The sequence below is a fragment of the Agelaius phoeniceus genome, chromosome 3 (assembly GCF_051311805.1).
Source record: "Agelaius phoeniceus isolate bAgePho1 chromosome 3, bAgePho1.hap1, whole genome shotgun sequence".
Classification (NCBI taxonomy): domain Eukaryota; kingdom Metazoa; phylum Chordata; class Aves; order Passeriformes; family Icteridae; genus Agelaius; species Agelaius phoeniceus.
The window spans coordinates 2,051,223-2,068,078 of NC_135267.1; the positions used below are offsets into that span (position 1 = coordinate 2,051,223).

General features: G+C 40.6%; 1 protein-coding gene across 1 annotated transcript in view; it reads right to left on the minus strand.

Annotated features, from left to right (window-relative positions):
* Window positions 1–16,856, minus strand: part of EFR3B (EFR3 homolog B) — a 113,991-nt gene that overhangs the window by 56,926 nt on the left and 40,209 nt on the right. Inside the window, exons 10-12 of the mRNA XM_077176372.1 lie at window positions 16,554–16,754; window positions 7,258–7,405; window positions 4,656–4,710 (exon numbers count right to left, since the gene is read on the minus strand). Of these exons, the coding sequence (XP_077032487.1) occupies window positions 4,656–4,710; window positions 7,258–7,405; window positions 16,554–16,754 (404 nt within the window). The remainder of the gene's footprint in view (window positions 1–4,655; window positions 4,711–7,257; window positions 7,406–16,553; window positions 16,755–16,856) is intronic.

Here is a 16,856-nt window from a genome sequence, read left to right on the forward strand (position 1 = left end):
ACAGAGAATTCATGGGAAAAAATCCCCAAGAAATCCCCCCTAAAATCCCCAAAAAATCTGCCCTAAAATCCCAAAGAATTCCCAAAAATGCCCACCAAAAATCCCCCCTAAAATCTCCAAAAATTCCCAAAAAATCCCCCGTAAAATCCCCAAAAATTCCCAAAAAATCTCCCGTAAAATCCCCCCTAAAATCCCAAAGAATTCCAAAAAATTCCAAAAAAATCCCCCCCAAAATCTCAAAGAATTCCCAAAAATTCCCCCTAAAATCTCCAGAAAGGCCCAAAAATTCCCAAAGGATTCCCTAAAAGTCCCCCCTAAAATCCCAAAAAATTCACAAAAAATTTCCCAAAACCCCCCCCCCCAAAATCCCAAAGAATTCTGGAAAATTCCCAAAAATTCCCCCCTAAAATCCCAAAGAATTCCCAAAAATGCCCAAAAATTCCCCCCTAAAATCCCAAAGAATTCCCAAAAATTCCCAAAAATTCACCCATAAAATCCTGAAGAATTCCCCAAAATCCCCCCTAAAATCCCAAAGAATTCCCAAAGAAACCCAAAGGATCCCAGGGAATTCAGGGGAATCATAAAAGGGAAAGAAGGGAAAAGATGAGAATGGAGCAAAATCCAACCAAAAATGTGAAAAAAAAACCTGAAAATCAGAAATAAAGGGACAGAGAATGGGCAGGAATCCAGCACAGGATCACAGAGAATTCATGGGAAAAAATCCCCAAAAATCCCCCCTAAAATCCCAAAGAATTCCCAAAAATCCCCAAAAAATTGGAACTAAAGGGGCAGAGAATGGGCAGGAATCCAGCACAGGAGCACAGAGAATTCACGGGAAAAAATCCCCAAGAAATCCCCCCTAAAATCCCAAAGAATTCCCAAAAATTCCTGAAAAATCCCAAAGAATTCCCAAAAATCCCCCCCTAAAATCCCAAAGAATTCCCAAGAATTCCTAAAAATCCCAAAGAATTCCCAAAGGCCCCAAAATTCCCCATTAAAATCCCAAAAATTCCAAAAAAATCCCAAAAAATCCTGCCCTAAATTCCCCAAAAAATTCCCCCAAAGTCCCAAAGAATTCCCAAAAATTCCTAAAAAATCCCAAAGAATTCCCAAAAATTCCTAAAAAATCCCAAAGAATTCCCCAAAATCCCCAAAAAATCCCCCCTTAAAATCTTCCAAAAATCCCCCAAAAAATCCCCCCTAAATTGCAAAGAATTCCAAAAAATACCCCAAGAATTCCCAAAAATCCCCCCCAAAATCCCAAAGAATTCCCAAAAATCCCCAAAAAATCAAAGAAAAAATCCCCCCAAAAATCCCCAAAATATCTGCCCTAAAATAAATCCAAAGAATTCCAAAAATCCTCAAAAAACCTCCCCTAAAATCCCCAAAAATTCCCAGAAATCCCCAAAAAAATGCCCCCCTAAAATTCCCCAGAATTCCCAAAAATTCCCCAAAGAATTCCCAAAAAATCCCCCGTAAAATCCCAAAAAATTCCCAAAAAATCCCCCCTAAAATGCCAAAGAATTCCCAAAAATGCCCACCAAAAATCCCCCCTAAAATCTCCAGAAATTCCCAAAAATTCCCAAAAAATCACCCATAAAACCCCAAAGAATTCCCAAAAATCCCCAAAAATTCCCCCTAAAATCCCAAAAAATTCCCAAAAATTCTGCCCCTAAAACCCTGAAGAATTCCCAATAATCCCCCCTAAAATCCCAAAGAATTCCCAAAACCCCCCCCTAAAATAGCAAAGAATTCCAAAAACTGCCCAAAAAAAAATCCCCAAGAACTTCCCCCTAAAATCCCAAAGAATTCCCAAAAATTCCAAAAAAATCCCAAAAAAACACCCAAAAATCCGAAAGAATTCCCAAAAAATCCCCAAAAATTCCCTTCTAAAATCTCCAGAAATTCCCAAAAAATCCCCCATAAAACCCCACAGAATTCCCAAAAATCCCCCCTAAAATCCCAAAAAATCCCCAAAAAATCTCCCAAAAATCCCCCCCTAAAATCGCAAAGAATTCCCAAAAATTCCTAAAAAATCCCAAAGAATTCCCAAAAATCCCCCCTAAAATCGCAAAGAATTCCCAAAAACTCCCCGAAAAATCTGAAAGAATTCCCAAAAATCCCCAAAAAAAAAAACAGAAAAAACCCAAATTTTTTCCAGGATTTTTCCTGCATTTACCCAAGACTTTTCCAGGGATTTTTCCCAGATTTTTTTGGCATTTTCTGGGGTTTTTTCTGGAACTTTCCAGGGATTTTTCTGGGATTTTCCCGTTTTTTTTCTGCATTTCCCCCAGATTTTTCCTTGGATTTTTCCAGGATTTTTTTTGGCATTTTCTGGGCTTTTTCTGGAATCTTCCTGGAATTTCCCAGAATTTTCCCAGAATTTTTTCAAGGATATTTTTGGGATTTCTCCACGATTTTTCCCAGGGATTTTCCCAGGATTTTCTTGGCATAAACTGGGGTTTTTCTGGAATTTTCCAGGATCTTCCCAGGATTTTTTTGGGATTTTTCCATGGATTTTTTCGAGGATTTTTCCTGCATTTCCCCAAGATTTTTCCAGAGATTTTTCTGGGAAATTTTTTTTTACATTTCTGGGATTTTTCTGGAATTTTCCAGGATCTTCCCAGAATTTTTTTGAGGATTTTTTCGGGATTTTTCCCAGGATTTTTTTGGCGTTTTCTGGGTTTTTTCTGGAATGTTCCCAGGATTTTTTCTGGATTTCCCCAAGATTTTCCCAGGATTTTTTTTCCATTTTCTGGTTTTTTTTGGTTTGTTTTTTTTTTCCTGGAATTTTCTGGGTTTTTTTCTGGAATTTTCCCAGATTTTTTCCCAGATTTTTTTTTATTTTTCCAGGGATTTTTTGGGGATTTTCTGGGGTTTTTTCCTGATTTTTTTTTCTGGAATTTCCCAGGACTTTTTGAGGACTTTTTCTGGATTTCCCCAAGATTTTTTGGGCAAAATCTGGGATTTTTCTGGAATTTTCCAGGATTTTTTGGAGGATTTTTTATGGATTTTTGCATGGATTTTTCTGGGACTTTTTTTGCATTTTCTGGGTTTTTTTCTGGAATTTTCCTGGGATTTTCCCAGATTTTTTTTAGGATTTTTTCTGGATTTTTCGGGCATTAACTGGGGTTTTTCTGGAATCTTCCTGGAATTTCCCAGGGATTTTCCCGGATTTTTTCAAGGATTTTTTCTGGATTTTCCCAGGGATTTTCCCGGGATTTTTTTGGCATTTTCTGTTGGGTTTTTTTTTCTAGAATTTTCCTGGGATTTTTCCAGGATTTTCCAAGATTTTTTTTTCGAGGATTTTTTCTGCATTTCCCCATGATTTTTCCAGGGATTTTTCCCAGCTTTTTTTTTTTTTGCCATTTTCTGGGGTTTTTTTCTGGAATCTTCCTGGGATTTTCCCAGATTTTTTTCACGGATTTTTTCCGGATTTTTCCAGGATTTTTTTTGGCATTATCTGGGGTTTTTCCTGAATTTTCCAGGATTTTCCCAAGGATTTTTTCTGGATTTCCCCAAGATTTTTCCAGGGATTTTTTTCACATTTTCTGGGGTTTTTTTTTCTGGAATTTTCCTGGGTTTTTTTTCTGGGATTTTCCCAGGATTTTTTTGCATTTTCTGGGTTTTTTTTCTGGAATCTTCCAGGATTTTCCCAGGATTTTCTCGAGAGTTTTTTCTGCATTTCCCCAAGACTTTTCCAGGATTTTTTTGGCATTTTCTGGGAATTTCCTGAGATTTTTCAAGGATTTTTCTGGGATTTTCCCAGATTTTTCCAAGGATTTGTTCCTGGGACTTCTCAAGGATTTTTTGGCATTTTCTGAGGTTTTTTTCTGGAATTTTTCAGGATTTTCCCAGGATTTTTTCTGGATTTTCCCAAGATTTTTCCAGGGATTTTTCTGGGATGTTTTTGGGCATTTTCTGGGTTTGTTCTGGAATTTTCCAGGATTTTCTTGAGGATTTTTCTGCATTTCCCCAGGATTTTTCCAGCATTTTCTGAGTTTTTTCTGGAATTTTCCAGGGATTTTCCCAGGATTTTTTGGGGGGATTTTTCCAGGATTTTTTGGGCATTTTCTGTTTGGTTGATTTTTTTTTCTGGAATCTTCCTGGGATTTTCCCAGAATTTTTTGGGAGGATTTTTTCTGCATTTCCCCAAGATTTTTCTGGGATTTTCCCAGGATTTTTTTGGCGTCTTCCTGGGATTTTTCCAGGATTTTGCCACAATTTTTTCAAGGATTTTCCCAGGATTTTTTGGGTGTTTTCTGGGCTTTTTCTGGAATCTTCCAGGATTATCTTTGGCATTTTGGGGTTTTTTCTGGAATTTTCCAGGATTTTCCAAGAATTTTTTCAAGGATTTCTTCCAGATTTTTCCAGGGATTTTTTCAAGGATTTTTCCAGGTGTTTTTTTTCTGGAATTTCCCAGGGATTTTTTGGGTGTTTTCTGGGCTTTTTCTGGAATCTTCCAGGATTTCTTTGGCATTTTGGGGTGTTTTTTCCTGGATTTTTTCTGCAATTTTCCAGGATTTTCCCAGAATTTTTTCAAGGATTTTTCCCAGGATTTTCCGGAATTCCTCTGGGTGTTTTTCCAGGATTGTTTGAGGTTTTTTGGGTGATTTTTTGGGGGATTTTTGGGGGATTTTGGGGCCGTTGCTCACCTGGAGCAGGGATTTCAGCAGCATCACCTGGGTCAGGCGGCTCCGGGTCTGTGCCCTGAGGGAGACAAAGGCAGCGCTGGGAATGCTGGGAAATTCTGGGAATGCCGGGAATTCTGGGAATTGTCAGAAATCTGGGAATGGTCAGGAATCTGGGGGGTCTGGGAATGCTGGGAGCTTTGGGAATTCTGGGAATTGTCAGAAACCTGGGGAGTTTGGGAATTCTGGGAATTGTCCAAAATCTGGGGGGTTCGGGAATGCTGGGAATTCTCAGAAATCTGGGAGCTTGGGAATTCTGGGAATTCCGAGAATTGTCAGAAATCTGGGAGCTTTGGGAATGCTGGGAATTCTGGATCTGGGAATTGTCAGAAACCTGGGAGCTGTGGGAATTCTCAGAAATCTGGGGGATTTGGGAATTCTGGGAATTGTCCGAAACCTGGGAGTTTGGGAATTCCGGGAATTGTCAGAAACCTGGGAGGTTTGGGAATTCCGGGAATTCTGGATCTGGGAATTGTCTGAATTCTGGGAGCTTTGGGAATTCTGGGAGCTTTGGGAATTCTGGGAATTGTCCGAAATCTGGGGGGTTTGGGAATTCCGGGAATTGTCCAAAATCTGGGAGCTTTGGGAATTCTAGGAATGCTGGGAATGGTCAGAAATCTGGGAGTTTGGGAATTCTGGGAATTGTCCGAAATCTGGGAGCTTTGGGAATTCCAGGAATGCTGGGAATTGTCAGAAATGTGGGGGGTTTGGGAATTCTGGGAATTGTCCAAAATCTGGGGGGTTTGGGAATTCCGGGAATTCCGGGAATTGTCCGAAATCTGGGAGCTTTGGGAATTCTGGGAATTGTCAGAAACCTGGGAGGTTTGGGAATGCTGGGAATTGTCCGAAATCTGGGGGGTCTGGGAATTCTGGGAATTTCAGGAATTGTCTGAAATCTGGGAGCTTTGGGAATTCCGGGAATTGTCAGAAATCTGGGAGCTTTGGGAATGCTGGGAATTCCGGGAATTTTGGGAATTCTGGGAACTGGGGGCAGGGTTCACCCATTGGATCCTGATTGTGTTCCCAGGAACTTCAGGAATTGTCAGAATTTCGGGAATTCCGGGAATTCTGGGAATTGGGGGTGGGGCTCCCCTGTCCCGGTCTGATCCCAGCTCCCAGGGATTCCCGGGAATGTTCAGAATTTTGGGAATTCTTGGGGATGGGAATTTTGGGAATTGGGACTGGGACTCAGCCCTTGGATCCTGATTCCTTCCCAAGCAATTTTGGGAATTGTCGGAATTCTGGGAATTCTGGCTCAGCAATTCCAGGAATTGGGGATGGGAATTCCAGGGGATCCTGATCCCAGCTCTGGGAATGTTGGGAATTTTTGGGAATTCTGGGAATAGGGGGGAATGGGGCTCACCCATCAGGGTCAGCTCCCGGCTCTGGGATGCCCTGGGAATGTTGGGAATTTTTGGGAATGTTGGGAATTTTTGGGAATGGGGTGCAGGGCTCACCTGTCAGGCTCGGCTCCCGGCTCCGGGATGTTCCGGGAATGCTGGGAATATTTGGGAATTTTTGGGAATTGTGGGAATGGGGCTGCAGGGCTCACCCGTCAGCCTCAGCTCCCAGCTCTGGGAATTTTGGGAATGTTGGAAATGTTGGGAATTTGGGGAATTTTTGGGAATTCTGGGAACGGGGGGAGGCAGAGCTCACCCGTCAGCCTTGGCTCCTGGCTCCGGGAATGTTGGGAATTTTTGGGGGAATTTTTGGGAATTCTGGGAATGGGGAGGCAGAGCTCACCCATCAGGCTCGGCTCCCGGCTCCGGGAATGTTGGGAATGTTGGGAATTTTTGGGAATGGGGAGGGCAGGGCTCACCTGTCAGGCTCAGCTCCCAGCTCTGGGAATTTCAGGAATGTTGGAAATGTTGGGAATTTGGGGAATTTTTGGGAATGGGGTGCGGGGCTCACCCGTCAGCCTCAGCTCCCGGCTCTGGGAATGCTGGGAATGCTGGGAATTTGGGGAATTTTTGGGAATTTGTGGGAATTTGTGGGAATGGGGGTGCAGGGCTCACCCGTCATCCTCGGCTCCCGGCTCGGGGATGCCCCGGGAATGCTGGGAATTTGGGGAATTTCTGAGAATTCTGGGAATGGGGGGGGCGGGGCTCACCCGTCAGGCTCGGCTCCAGGCTCTGGGAATGCTGGGAATGTTGGGAATTTTTGGGAATTTTTGGGAATTGTGGGAATGGGGTGCGGGGCTCACCCACCAGCCTCAGCTTCCAGCTCTGGGAATGCTGGGAATGTTGGGAATTTTTGGGAATTTCTGGGAATGGGGGGGAGTGGGGCTCACCCGTCAGGCTTGGCTCCTGGCTCCGGGAATGTTGGGAATTTTTGGGAATTTTTGGGAATTCTGGGAATGGGGGAGGCAGAGCTCACCCGTCATCCTCGGCTCCCGGCTCGGGGATGGCCCAGGAATGTTGGGAATTTTTGGGAATTCTTGGGAATTTTGGGAATGGGGACGCAGGGCTCACCCGTCAGGCTCAGCTCCCGGCTCCGGGAATGCTGGGAATGTTGGGAATTTTTGGGAATGTTGGGAATTCAGGGAATGGGGGGGGGTGGGGCTCACCCGTCATCCTCGGCTCCCGGCTCGGGGATGCCCCGGGAATGCTGGGAATGCTGGGAATGTTGGGAATTGTCCGGGATGGGCACCTTGTTCATGATGAACAGCATCACCTCCGACTGCTGGTACGGGGGCAGCGTCGCCGAGAACGAACCTGGGAATGACAACGGGAATAACGGGAATAATGGGAATGAAAACTGGGAACAATGGGAATGACAATGGGAAAATGGGAATGAAAACAGCTGGGATAACAACGGGAATGAAAACAGTGGGAATGACAATGGGAATGAAAACAGCCGGGATAACAACGGGAATAGTGGGAATAAAACCAGTGGGAATAATGGGAATGACAATGGGAATAATGGGAATAAAAACAGCGGGAATAATGGGAATAATGGCAATGACAATGGGAAAAACAGCTGGAATAACGGGAATAATGGGAATAAAACCAGTGGGAATAATGGGAATGACAATGGGAATAATGGGAATAAAAACAGCGGGAATAATGGGAATAATGGCAATGACAATGGGAAAAACAGCTGGAATAACGGGAATAATGGGAATAAAAACAGCCGGAATAATGGGAATGACAGTGGGAATAAAAACAGCTGGAATAATGGGAATAATGGGAATGACAATGGGAAAAACAGCTGGAACAACGGGAATAATGGGAATAAAAAGAGCGGGAATAGTGGGAATAATGGGAGAGACAATGGGAAAAACAGCGGGAATAATGGGAATAAAACCAGTGGGAATAATGGGAATAGTGGGAATAAAAACAGCGGGAATAATGGGAATGACAATGGCAATAACAGCCGGAATGACAGGTAAAACAGCTGGAATGGAAATGGGAATAATGGGAATAAAAACGGGGGAATAATGGGAATGACAATGGGAATAGTGGGAATAAAAACTGGGAATAATGGGAATGACAATCGGAATAATGAGAATGACAGTGGGAATAATGGGAATGACAGTGGGAATAAAAACAGCGGGAATAATGGGAATAAAAACAGCCGGAATAGTGGGAGAGACAATGGGAATAATGGGAATAAAAACAGGGAGAATAATGGGAATGACAATGGGAATGACAATGGGAAAAACAGCCAGAATGATGGGAAAAACAGCTGGAATGGAAATGGGAATAATGGGAATAAAACCAGCGGGAATAATGGGAATGACAATGGGAATAACAGGTGGAATAATGACAGCAGGAATAATGGGAATGACAACAGCCGGAATGATGGGAAAAACAGCCGGAATGGAAATGGGAATAATGGGAATAAAACCAGCGGGAATAATGGGAATAAAAACAGTTGGAATAATGGGAATGACAATGGGAATAATAGGAATAAAACCAGTGGTCATAATGGGAATAGTGGGAATAAAAACAGCCGGAATAATGGGAATGAAAATGGGAATAATGGGAATAAAAACAGCCAGAAAAATGGGAATAAAAACAGTGGGAATAATGGCAATGACAGTGGGAAAACCGGCCGGAATAATGGGAATAAAACCGGCAGGAATAATGGGAATAAAAACAGTGGGGATAATGGGAATAATGGGAATGATAATGGGAATAACGGGAATAAAACCAGTGGGAATAATGGGAATAAAACCAGTGGGAATAATAGGAAGGACAATGGGAATAATGGGAATAATGGGAATAACAATGGGAAAAACAGCCGGGAATAGTGGGAATAAAAACAGTGGGAATAATGGGAATGACAGCAGGAATGGAAACAACAGCCGGAATAATGGGAATGACAATGGGAATAATGGGAATAATGGGAATAAAAACAGTGGGAATAACGGGAATGGCAATGGGAAAAACAGCCGGGAATAATGGGAATAAAAACAGCGGGAAGAAAGGGAATAAAAACAGTGGGAATAATGGGAATAATGGGAATGACAATGGGAATAAAGGGAATAAAAACAGCGGGAAGAAAGGGAATAAAAACAGTGGGAATAATGGGAATAATGGGAATGACAATGGGAATAAAGGGAATAAAAACAGCCGGAATAATGGGAATGACAATGGGAAAAACAGCCAGAATAACAGGAACAATGGGAATAAAAACAGCTGGAAAATGGGAATAAAAACAGCTGGAAAAATGGGAATAATGGGAATAAAAACAGGGGGGAAAATGGGAATAACAATGGGAATAAAAACAGCCAGAATAACGGGAAGGACAACGGGAATAATGGGAATGGGGATAATGGGAATGATTGGAATTAATTAGAACGGGAATGATGGGAATGGTGGGAACAGGAATAACAGGAGTGGGAGTGATGGGGATAATGGGATAATGGGAATGGTGGGAATGACGGGAATGACAATGGGAATAACACGAATAATGGGAATGATGAGAATAATGGGAATAATGGGAATGGGAATGGTGGGAATGATCATGGGAATAGCAGGAGTAACAATGGGAATGACAATGGGAATGATGGGAATAAGAATGGGAATGATGGGAATTAATGGGAATGATGGGAATGATGGGAATGATGGGAATGGGAACGATGGGATTGGGATGAGAATAATGGGAATGATAGGAATTAATGGGAATTAATGGGAATGATAAGGGGAATAACAGGAAAACCAATGGGAATAAGAATGGGAATGGCAATGATGGGAATGGGAATAATGGGGATAATGGGAATAGCGGGAACAGGGATAATGGGAGTGGTGGGAATGATGGGAATTGATGGGAATGGTGGGGATAATGGGATAACAGGAATGGGAATGGTGGGAATGATGGGAATTAATGGGAATTAATGGGAATGATGGGAGTGGGAATGATGGGAATGAATGGGAATGGGGATAACGGGAATAAATGGGAATGGTGGGAATGACGGAAATGCAAATCATGGAATGATGGGAATGGGAATGGGAGTGATGGGATAAAATGGGAGTGGTGGGAATGGATGGGAATTAGTGGGAATAATGGGAATGATGGGAGTGGGAATGATGGGAATGAATGGGAATGGGGATAATGGGAATGATGGGAATGGTGGGAATAACGGAAATGCAAATCATGGAGTGATGGGAATAACGGGAATGATGGGAATGGGAATGGGAGTGATGGGATAAAATGGGAGTGGTGGGAATGGATGGGAATGGTGGGAATGGGAGTGATGGGGATAATGGGAATAAATGGGAATGATGGGAATAAGGGGAATGGGAATGGGAATAGATGGGAATGGTGGAGATAGTGGGAATGATGGGAATGGGTGGAATGGGAAGGATGGGAATAACAGGAATGGCATTGGAAAAGGGATGGGGATAATGGGGATAATGGGGATAATGGGAATGGGAATGGTGGGAATAACGGGAATTAATGAGAATGGGAATGATTGGGATGGGAATCATGGGATTGGGATTGGGATGGGAATCATGGAATAATGGGGGAGTGGTGGGAATGATGGGAATTACTGGGAATTACCAGGATTAATGGGAATGATGGGACAATGGGAATGATGGGAGTGGGAATGAGGATAACAGGAATAATGGGAATGGGAATGGTGGGAATAATGGGAATGCAAATCACGGAATGATGGGAATAGTGGGAATGATGGGAATTCATGGGAATGGTAATGGTGGGAATAGACGGGGATGACGGGAATTGGATAATGGGAATGATGGGAATAATTGGGAATAATTGGAATAACAGAAATAACCGGGATAATGGGAATGGTGGGGATAACAGGAATGATGGGAATTACAATGGGAATGATGGGAATCATGGGATAATGGGAATAATGGGAATAGTGGGAACAGCAATAACGGGAGTGGTGGGAATGATGGGAATAACGGGAATGATGGGAATTCATGGGAATGATGGGAATTCATGGGAATGGGAATAACAGGAATGGGAATGATGGGAATGATGGGAATGATGGGAACGATGGGAATAATGGGAATATTGGGAATTGTAATGGGATCGAGAATGGGAACGATGGGAATGGTGGGAATGGGAATAATGGGAATAACGGGAATTGTGGGAATAATGAGAATGGGAACATTGGGAATTGTGGGAATAATGGGGATAATGGGAAAATGCAAAACAATACCAGGAAATGCCAGAAAAATGCTGGAAAACCAGGAAAAATCTCAGAAAATCCAGGAAAAATCCCAGAAAATCCTGGAAAATCCAAGTAAAGTCCCGGAAAGTGGTGAAAAATCCCCAAAAACCCACAGAGGTCCCTCTAAACCATGGGAAATCCTGGGAAAATCCTGGAAAATCCCATAAAATAATGAAAAATCCCCTGAAAACCCCATAAAATCCCATTAAATTCCATTAAAAATTCTGTTAAATCCCCGTAAAATTCCATAAAGTCCCATGAAAATCCCAGAAAATCCCATAAACCCTGAAAAGTCCTGGCAAGATCCCAGAAAATCCCAGGAAAATCCCAGAAAATCTCATGGAAGTCCCAGAAAATCCCATAAAACCATGAACAATTCTGGGAAAATCCCAGAAAACCAAAAAAATCCTGGAAAAATCCCAATAAAATCCCAGAAAAGCCCATAAGAGCCCCAGAAAAATCCCAGGAAAACATTAAAATTCCCATAAAAATCCCATAAAAATCCCATAAATCCTCATTCAAATCCCAGAAAATCCCTTTAAAATTCCCTAGAGTCCCATTTAAAATCCCATAAACTCTGAAAAAGTCCCAGAAAATGCTGGGAAAATCCTGGAAAATTCCATAAAATCCTGGATAAATCCATGAAAAATCCCAGAAAATCCTGGAAAATCCCATTAAAATCTCAGAAAATCCCAGCAAATCCCTTTAAAATCCCACACACTCCCATTAAAATCCCATAAATCCTCATTCAAACCCCAGAAAATGCTGGGAAAATCCCGGCAAAATCCCTTTAAAATTCCATACAGTCCCATTTAAAATCCCATAAATCCTGAAAAAATCCCAGAAAAATCCGGGAAAATCCTGGAAAATCCCATAAAGCCATGAAAAATTCCGGGAAAATCCCATAAATCCTGAAAAAATCCCAGAAAAATCCCAGAAAATCCTGAAAAATCCCAATAAAATCCCAGAAAAGCCCACAAGAACCCCAGAAAAATCCCAGAAAAACGTTAAAAATCCTGGGAAGATCCCATAAAAATCCCACAAATCCTCCTTCAAATCCCAGAAAATGCTGGAAAATCCCAGAAAAATCTCAGAAAAATCCCAAAAAATATTTTTAAAATTCCATACAGTCCCATTAAAATCCCAGAAAAAGCTGGGAAAATCCTGGAAAATCCCATAAAATCCCTTTAAAATTCCATACTGCCATTAAAATTCCAGAAAGTCCCATTAAAATCCTGGAAAATTCCATGAAAAATCCCAGAAAATCCAATTAAAAATCCCAGAACAAATCCCAGAACAAATCCCAGCAAATCCCTTTAAAATTCCATAGACTCCCATTCAAATCCCATAAATCTCATTCAAATCCCAGAAAATGCTGGGAAAATGCTGGAAAATCCCAGGAAAATCCCAGAAAATCTCATGAAAATCCCATTAAAATCCTGGCAAATTCCATAAAATCCTAGAAAAATCCATGAAAAACCCCAGAAAATCCCTTTAAAATTCCACACACTCCCATTATAAATCCCAGAAAATGCCATTAAAATCCTAGAAAAATCCAGTAAAAATCCTGGAAAATCCCATTAAAATCCTGGCAAATTCCATAAAATCCTAGAAAAATCCAGGAAAAATCCAGTAAAAATCCTGGAAAATCCCAGAAAAAATCCCAGAAAAGTCCCAGAAAATCCCATAAAGCCATGAAAAATCCTGGAAAAATCTCAGAAAAATATTGGAAAAATCCCAATAAAATCCCAGAAAACCCATAAGAAGCCCAGAAAAATCCCAGGAAAACATTAAAAATCCTGGGAAAATCCCATAAATCCTCATTCAAATCCCAGAAAATCCCATTAAAATCCCGGAAAATTCCATAAAATCCTGGAGAAATCCATGAAAAATCCCAGAAAATCCCATAAAAATCCTGGAAAATCCCATTAAAATCTCAGAAAATCCCTTTAAAATTCCATACAGTCCCATTGAAAATCCCATAAATCCTCATTCAAATCCCAGAAAATGCTGGAAAATGCTGGAAAATCCCAGGAAAATCCCAGAAAATCTCATGAAAATTCCATTAAAATCCTGGAAAATTCCATAAAATCCTAGAAAAATCCATGAAAAACCCCAGAAAATCCCTTTAAAATTCCATACACTCCCATTATAAATCCCAGAAAATGCTGGGAAAATCCTGGAAAATCCCAGGAAAATCCCAGAAAATCTCATGAAAATCCCATTAAAATCCTGGAAAATTTCATAAAATCCTAGAAAAATCCATGAAAAATCCCAGAAAATCCCTTATAAAATTCCATACACTCCCATTAAAATCCCATAAATCCTGAAAAAAACTGCAGAAAATGCTGGAAAATCCCAGAAAAACCCCAGAAAAATCCCAGAAAATCCCTTATAAAATTCCATACACTCCCATTATAAATCCCATAAATCCTGAAAAAAAAACCCAGAAAATGCTGGAAAATCCCAGAAAAACCCCAGAAAAATTCCATACACTCCCATTAAAAATCCCATAAACCCTGGGAAAAAAAATCCAAGAAAATCCCATTAAAATCCTAGAAAAATCCAGTAAAAATCCTGGAAAATCCCATTAAAATCCTGGCAAATTCCATAAAATCCTAGAAAAATCCAGGAAAAATCCAGTAAAAATCCTGGAAAATCCCAGAAAAAATCCCAGAAAAGTCCCAGAAAATCCCATCAAGCCATGAAAAATTCTGGAAAAATCTCAGAAAAATATTGGAAAAATCGCAATAAAATCCCAGAAAAGCCATAAGAACACCCAAAAATCCCAGGAAAACATTAAAAATCCTGGAAAAATCCCATAAAAATCGCATAAATCCTCATTCAAATCCCAGAAAATCCCATTAAAATCCTGGAAAATTCCATAAAATCCTAGAATAATCCTGGAAAAATCCCAGAAACTCCCATAAAAATCCTGGAAAATCCCTGTAAAACCCCAGAAAGTCCCTTTAAAATTCCATACAGTCCCATTAAAAATCCCATAAATCCTGGAAAAATCCCAGAAAATGCTGGAAAATCCTGGAAAAACCCCAAAAAATCCCTTTAAATTTCCACACACTCCCATTAAAATCCCATAAATCCTCATTCAAATCCCATTCAAATCCCATTAAAATCCTGGAAAAATCCATGAAAAATCCCATAAAAGTGCTGAAAAATCCCAGAAAAATTTCAGAAAAATCCCTGTAAAATCCCATACAGTCCCATTAAAATCCCATAAATCCTCATTCAAATCCCAGAAAATGCTGGGAAAATCCTGGAAAATCCCATTAAAACCCCAAAAAATCCCAGAAAATCCCTTTAAAATCCCACACAGTCCCATTAAAATCCCATAAATCCTCACTCAAACCACAGAAAATCCCATTAAAATCCCGGAAAATTCCATAAAATCCTGGAGAAATCCATGAAAAATCCTGAAAAAAAATCCTGGAAAATCCCATTAAAATCTCAGAAAATCCCTTTAAAATTCCATACAGTCCCATTGAAAATCCCATAAATCCTCATTCAAATCCCAGAAAATGCTGGAAAATGCTGGGAAATCCCAGGAAAATCCCAGAAAATCTCATGAAAATCCCATTAAAATCCTGGCAAATTCCATAAAATCCTAGAAAAATCCATGAAAAACCCCAAAAAAATCCCTTTAAAATTCCATACACTCCCATTATAAATCCCAGAAAATGCTGGGAAAATCCTGGAAAATCCCAGGAAAATCCCAGAAAATCTCATGAAAATCCCATTAAAATCCTGGAAAATTTCATAAAATCCTAGAAAAATCCATGAAAAATCCCAGAAAATCCCTTATAAAATTCCATACACTCCCATTAAAATCCCATAAATCCTGAAAAAAACCGCAGAAAATGCTGGAAAATCCCAGAAAAACCCCAGAAAAATCCCAGAAAATCCCTTTAAAATTCCATACAGTCCCATTAAAAATCCCATAAATCCTGGGAAAAAAATTCCAGAAAATCCCATTAAAATCCTAGAAAAAATCCAGTAAAAATCCTGGAAAATCCCATTAAAATCCTGGCAAATTCCATAAAATCCTGGAAAAATCCAGGAAAAATCCAGTAAAAATCCTGGAAAATCCCAGAAAAAATCCCAGAAAAGTCCCAGAAAATCCCATAAAGCCATGAAAATATCTGGGAAAATCCCATAAAACCATAAAAAAATCCTGGAAAAATCTCAGAAAATCCCAGAAAATCCCAGAAAAATCCTGGAAAAATCCCAATAAAATCCCAGAAAAGCCCATAAGAACCCCAGAAAAATCCCAGGAAAACATTAAAAATCCTGGAAAAATCCCATAAAATCCCATGAATCCTCATTCAAATCCCAGAAAATCCCATTAAAATCCTGGAAAATTCCATAAAATCCTAGAAAAATCCTGGAAAAATCCCAGAAACTCCCATAAAAATCCTGGAAAATCCCAGAAAAATCTCAAAAAGTCCCTTTAAAATTGCATACAGTCCCATTAAAAATCCCATAAATCCTCATTCAAATCCCAGAAAATGCTGGGAAAATCCTGGAAAATCCCAGGAAAATCCCAGAAAATCTCATGAAAATCCCATTAAAATCCTGGAAAATTCCATAAAATCCTAGAAAAATCCATGAAAAACCCCAGAAAATCCCTTTAAAATTCCATACACTCCCATTATAAATCCCAGAAAATGCTGGGAAAATCCTGGAAAATCCCAGGAAAATCCCAGAAAATCTCATGAAAATTCCATTAAAATCCTGGAAAATTTCATAAAATCCTAGAAAAATCCATGAAAAATCCCAGAAAATCCCTTATAAAATTCCATACACTCCCATTAAAATCCCATAAATCCTGAAAAAAACCCAGAAAATGCTGGGAAATCCCAGAAAAACCCCAGAAAAATCCCTTTAAAATTCCATACAGTCCCATTAAAAATCCCATAAATCCTGAAAAAGGCCCAGAAAATGCCATTAAAATCCCAGAAAATTCCATAAAATCCTGGATAAATCCATGAAAAATCCATGAAAAATCCCATTAAAATCTCAGAAAATCCCTTTAAAATCCCATACACTCCCATTAAAATCCCATAAATCCTGAAAAAAGCCCAGAAACTCCCGTAAAAATCCCATTTAAAATCCTATAAATCCTGAAAAAATCCTGGAAAATCCCAGAAAAACCCCCGGAAATCCCGGAAAATCCCCGAAATCCCAGGAATTCTCACCGATGGTTTTGATGACGGCCTCCTGGAATTTGCTCTCCTGCAGCTGCCGCGAGTTCTGGGAGTCGGCGGCGCCTCCGGAATTTGGGGAATTCGGGGAATTTTGGGAATTCTGGGAATTCTGGGAACTCCCGGCCAGGGCGAGGTCGATGCTGAGGCGCAGCTGCCGCAGGAGGGTGTTGAACACCTCCAGCACCGTGGGACCTGCGGACAAATGGGAATTGCAGGGGAATTTGGGGGGATTTTGGGAATTTTGGAATTCTAGAAATGTCTGGAAAATCTTAAAAACATCCTGGAAATGAAAAA